This window comes from Nannospalax galili, unplaced genomic scaffold (assembly GCF_000622305.1).
Source record: "Nannospalax galili isolate Female #2095 unplaced genomic scaffold, S.galili_v1.0 scaffold485, whole genome shotgun sequence".
Lineage (NCBI taxonomy): Eukaryota > Metazoa > Chordata > Mammalia > Rodentia > Spalacidae > Nannospalax > Nannospalax galili.
Genome location: NW_008354534.1, coordinates 2740180 through 2746179, shown reverse-complemented (window position 1 = coordinate 2746179; position 6000 = coordinate 2740180). Strand labels below are relative to the sequence as shown.

The 6000-nt window shown below is 43.9% G+C and overlaps 1 protein-coding gene across 4 annotated transcripts in view; it reads right to left on the bottom strand.

Annotated features, from left to right (window-relative positions):
- Positions 1-2330: 2330 nt before the first annotated feature.
- Positions 2331-6000, bottom strand: part of Cacna2d3 (calcium voltage-gated channel auxiliary subunit alpha2delta 3) — a 918594-nt gene continuing 914924 nt past the window's right edge. For 2 of the 4 annotated variants that reach the window (XM_008851836.2, XM_029555393.1), the window contains exons 35-37: positions 5449-5561; positions 5149-5231; positions 2371-2744 (exon numbers count right to left, since the gene is read on the bottom strand). In XM_008851836.2, the coding sequence (XP_008850058.1) occupies positions 2652-2744; positions 5149-5231; positions 5449-5561 (289 nt within the window). In that variant the 3' untranslated portion in view covers positions 2371-2651. Of the gene's footprint in view, positions 2745-5148; positions 5232-5448; positions 5562-6000 lie in introns of all 4 variants that reach the window. The other 2 variants (XM_008851835.2, XR_003846886.1) reach the window with 2 other exon arrangements.

Genomic DNA, 6000 nt, shown 5'->3' with positions numbered 1-6000 from the left:
GGGAGCCCAACCCAGTCCTCTGCAAGAGCAGCCAGTGCTCTTAACCACTGAGCCATCTCCCCAGCCCACCAGTAGGTAGGTATAGCATGGTTGGTGTTAGTTTCTGTAGCATTCTAGGAGCTGGAATTAAAGTCATGATGTCAGAGAAGTCCTGCGATACAGAGGAAGCTGAAAATCCTTCCAGACTTGTGTATTTGGGCTGCATGGGAAGAGTTGCTTTCCCTGGGTCTCTCTATGGAGTATTCCAGTGGAGCCCAAAGACTGGAACAGCAGCTGTGTGGAAACCAGGGTCTGAGCCTTCCAGCCCAGAAGCCACAGGAGGAGTAATGCTGAGCACGGCCCACATCAAGGGACAGAGGAGTGTGGAGCAGCAGAACACAGTGGGTGTGGGAGAAAGTGAAGCATAGCAGCATTAGAAAGGCAGGCAGAGCCCAAAGCTGAGACCCTGCAGGTTCATGGGTCCATGTTTCTCCAACCTGACTTCAAGTAGCATCTCCTAGAGACGTGTAAGAACTGTAAACACCTGGGGCCTGTCCTGAGCAGTCAAGATTTTCTAAAGTTCCCCAGATAGTCTTAACACACAGAATAACTGGAGACCCATGCTAGACTACGATAAGCGTGTCTGTAGGTTGCTGTAGTCATGTGGGATGAGGGTATGTAATTGTATGTTTGTTTAAAAGGAACTGCTTCGGCTACATGTAGAGAATGGACTGTGGCGTGGGCTGTCTCTGAAAGTGGAAGGCAGGGGATATATGAAGACACCATGTGAGTGGGGCCCAGTAACAAGGGCCTAAGAATGGCAGGAGCAGAAGCCAGGGCCAGAGACCAGGGGTTCCCAGGTCTGCTGTGTGAGGGACAGAACTCCTGAGACCCACAGAAAGAAGGGCTAAGGGCGCAGTATTAGCAGAGGGGGCGTAGTCAGTGGCAAGGGGACATGTGGTAAAAGGGGATGGAGAGCTGTACTCAGGGCACATTAGGTTGGAGAAAATTATTTACTAGCAAAATAGATAATGGGCATGCCCAGTTGCTTGGTGATGCATTAGAGCAGACAGTTCAGAGTACTTGCTGGGCCATTTGCAGGAGCGTGAGGACTGGCGGTGCCACACAGCATGGTGTGACTCAAGTCCGTTATCCTTATGTCACAGTGTCATAAGAGCAATTTCACCCCACTGCTTAGAGCAGTGTTGGAATGCAACCACAGCATGTGTTTGTGCATCGTTACTACTAAATTACATCTACTCTAATGCCACATGCGTGACTTCTTTCTGCCAGTTCCTTAGAATTATAATGGCCATGCCGTGGGGCATGGGGTGCTGTTTGATAAAAGTTGCATTATCATTGCATCTCTATGTGGTTTTCGAGTTTTTCTGAGACAGGGTCTCCCTGTAGCCCCAGCTGGCCTAGAACTTACTACATAGACCAGGCTGGTCTTAATCTCACAGAGATCCACCTACCTCTGCCTCCTGAGTGCTGGGATTAAAGGCATGTGCTCTCACACCCTGCTGTGCACATCTATTTGTATGCACGTCAAATGGACATACTAATTTCTCAGTGCCCCGAAGTGAACATATGGATAGAGCCACTCTGGGACCCCACAGTGGCTACCATTTTGCAGGTAAAAGCATTGCTCTCTTGAGCTCACAGCTGTAGGCAGTCACTTAATGAAGCATGTCGTGTGTTTATTCCTGTCAGCACTGCAGCCATTTTAGAAAGAGGATGGCAGTTTTACCTACACATGCAAATTGTTCCACCTTATTTGGTTACAATGATCCAGTGGACTCTGTTTTCTTTGGGTCAGAAGCCAGTGTTTCGGGAATGGTTACAGGTCTGGTTGTTTCACATTCTGTAATATCGCAGATCTGGTTTCACCTCTTATTTATGGGCAAAGCCAGAAGCCAAATGTTTAAGGAATGGGCTTCAATGTCTTTCATGGTCATTCTTCATTTCCTCCAAGTCTTTGCAGAAGAATTTCCTGGGATTTATGACTTCTTTATTTTTGTCCTTAAATAGTGCAGCACTTGAATATTATGAGAGCTTGTATTCTTCAAAGTTTGATTTCTATTGAAGTCTAATTCAACAAACTCAAGATTCTATGTAATGGAATCTCCCCAATGGAGATGACAGTTTGATTTACTTCTGTAAATATTTTTATAATTGAGTGGAACATCTAAACAATTGTTAACTATTTGTCTAGAATCTGCTTGGGGGCATATTCTCTGCCCGCGCCCTTACTCGTCTCTGGAATGGGTGACTTTTTCCACCCATGTATATTTTTTCTTTTTTAAAACTGTGTTCTCAGTCCGTAGAATAATGAATTCCAAACAAGACAGTTATGATTTTAATATACTTTATTTAAAAAGTACACCATTTTAAATTGTTTTCCATGGTTGTCAAGCAGACGGGACACTGCCTACCAAGTGCAGCCCCATTTCTGATGAAGGGTGATCATGTGGCAAACTCACATTCGCATGACTGGCAAAGTAAAAAGATAACTTTTTGTCAACATATCTTTAAGAATTTCTATCACGCACAGTTTAAAATTACGAGATGCTGATGGCTGGGCTATACTGCATGTCTCCTATGTTGCACCATATTTGGGTTCACAGTTTATCCATGATTTATAGCATGCCAAGAGAACATCTCAGTCAGTGTCACCTTGAGAAGAGGCTCAAAAGCAGGGGCAGCAGCAGCAGGGCCGCCTGGGCCTGGAGACTCTGTGCTCCCCCACACTCCCTCGCATTCTCCTGTGGGGAAAGCAGGGGCTGATTAGAGTGGCTTGCAGGAGGTCTTAAGCCTTGTGAGGTCCATACTGGTTAGAACTGAGAACAAAGTTTTCTTGGACCCAAATGCTGGGAAGATGTGGGTTTGTCTAAATCTCAAGTAGAGACGAGAATCTCCAATTGCAGTTGCCAATGCATAAAACAGTCTAAAATTTTCTTTAAAATTATTACTTTCTAAAAAGCTTAATTTGTAAATTATGTGTCTAGGCCTGGTATGTGCATGTGAGTGCAGGTGCCCTCAGAATCCAGAGGAAGGCGTTGGATCACCTGGAACTGGAGTTACAAGTGACTGAGCCACCTGAAGTGGGAGAGTTAGGAACCAAATCCAGGTCCTCTGCAAGAGCAGCATATGGCTCTGAACTGCAGTGCCATCTCTACAGCCCTTCTTTGAGAATTATGTACAACAGTCAAGGGGTAAAGGGCTATGGGAACAGGCGACTGCTGTGATCTTAATATAAATGCGCAAGAGTTCTGTATAGACTCTGAATGAAGGGCCGCAGCTGGGGAGGGACACAGATATTTCAGACTTAGCACCGGACAGCTTCGGGGAAACAGAGACCTCGTTCCGCAAAAGCTAAAGAATTTTATTAGTTCCTGTCTCCGACATGTTTCTAATCCACTCACTGATGAACAGTTTGCCAGCTCCGTTCTCGATCCATTCTCTTCAGCCATCTCCTCACTAATGGGCATTCCTCTCTCTCTCTCCTAAGCCAAAGACTGCTAACACTAGTCTCTATTAGCCTGCGCTCCTGCCTGGGGTAAAGTTGCCTAATAGGGAGGCTATAAAGCTGAAAACTAGTTTTGTCTCTGATGGCTAGAGTTGCGTGTCTTTTCACCTTGTATCATTGCTATATGTGAGACAGCAATTAACAGGGATTTTACTATCTGATGTAAATTATTTTTTGAACTTCTGTAAAGTGGCTACTGACCTTGGCACCTTTTCTGACATAGGTTAAGGTGTCTGAGAAGTTCAATGGGTCTGCTTTTCTTCCCTAGCTGTGTAGCCTTGAAACATCTAATTCCTAGACTTTTTCACAGGACGATTGTTTTCCTATGTGAGGCTAAATTACATTTTCTTCTTTGAGCGAACTGCTTTCTTATGTGTAAAATCACTTACTTGATTGCACTGACCCAATTTTAGTATTCTATATGGATGCCTAGCTCATATCCGGTCACCAAAGAAAATCTAACTCTAGTAGTTTTTGGTTGCCTAAGTTTATAATTCTTGGCACTGTTTGTTTGGAGACAGGGTCTCATTCTGTAGGCCAAACTGGCCCCACTTTTGCAGTCACTCCCCTGAATCAGCCTCTCAGTGGTTTTAACAGACACTGTTTTATTGCTTGTATTTGCATAGTAATATATGGCTTTACTACAGAAGATCATTGGAAATCTTTTTTACTGAATTTTGTGAATTTCATACACTATATCTTAATCATATTTAGCCCCTCCCCCAACTCCTGCTTCCCTACTTAAAAACCTTTTGAGCATATATTTGTACAAGTCCTTGCTGTTGAATCGCCTTTGATTACAGGAGCAAATATTTCTAAAAACTCCAGTTAATTATAGATATTATACTGACTTTAACATCTTACAATTTGGAGAGCCTACCCAATAGTAAGGTATGTGTTATTTGAAGGTGACACAAACACTCAGATATCTATGGTAGCACTTACAAGAGTAGGTATCCAATCTCCCTACAGTAATGGCTCCTGGCAAGCTTTCTACACTGGGTGGAGAAGTAGAGTTTGTGAATTTGTTACTTGGATAGGTTTATAATGATGACATCTACACCACTGCAGAATGTATACAAATTCACCTTTGTGGGGAACAGGCTTAATTCTGCCCTGGCATCACACTTGACGTAGTTAAAGGGTTTGGATGCTGATGCAGCTGGCCTGTTGTTCACATGCATCCCAGAAAAGCTATAAATACGGCCCAACAGGTTTGTAGAGGGCAATGCCATACTGCAATGTGAAGAGGCTGGACCTCTATCACTCACACTGATCCTAATTATGACTGCTTTTCTTTAAGTGAATGTCTTGTAAACAAAATGCTATCTGAAGTAAGCAAGGGAAAATACTTTTAACCAAGATGGCCAGAGCCACCTTGTTTGGGCTAAAATTATAGTACCTCTCTAACAAGAAAGATAGAAGTTTTTAAAAGTACACATGGGATAGATCGCTAAGGAGAGACTACACAGCAGGAACACGATATTCAGCCCTATTGGACTATATGCATTTCTTTTTCGGTTTCCTAAAAGAGATTATTTTCTCATGAGTAAACTTTTAAGCTGAAGTTCTCTGGTGATTGTGAGGTACTCATTGTGAATCTGATGGGAAAAGAAAATAGAAATGGTTCTCAGACTTGCCTCAGGATGGAAGCCATGACAGGATTCCGGGCGCCTTCTGATCTTCTGAGCCTTTAAACGCTCACACTTAAGGGATTCATTATGTTGACTGTAGTTAAGGCATGTTTCTGAGGATTACTTTTCCAACTCTGAATTGCAGAGGTCAACACTTGACACAACAGTACCTCAACAACTTCTCTCTATAACAGTGGACAGGGTGGAACCATCCCCTCTTTGATACAGCTCCCTCACGTTTCCTTAGGGCTGCATCCCCCTTACCAGTTTCAGCAGTGTCAGCTGGACCCACACACAAAAGGATATACCTGATCTCAATGGGAGCCATGGTGATGGGAGCCACAGACTCACAGAGGCAGCTGCTATCCACTACCACCATGAAGAGGTTGCTGCTTGGGATCTGCTGGATGACGAAGGATCTGTGGGAAGCAGAGGTAAGAAGCCAGGGGAGATCATTTATGATCCTTCATACTTTCATTTTCTGTTACTATAATCAACTCTCCTGACAAAAGAAGTTTAGGGGAGAAAGGCTTTATTTTAGCTCACAATGCCAGGCTACAGTCAGTCACTACAGGAAGGTCACAGTGGCAGGGGCTTGAGACAGCTGGTCACATCCACAGTTTGGAACATAGAGCAGTGAATTCAAGCTTATGCTCAACTGGCTTTTTCTACTCATACAGTTCAGTATCCCTAGCCTAAGGGATGGTGCCCTCCACAGTGGGAGGGTCTTCCCACCTCCATTAATGTAATCAAGATAATCCCTCATAATAATGCCCACAGGCCAACCTGATCTACATACACAACCCAGCACTTAAAGTCACTTCCAAGGTGATTCTAGACTGTCAAGTTTCAGTCAAA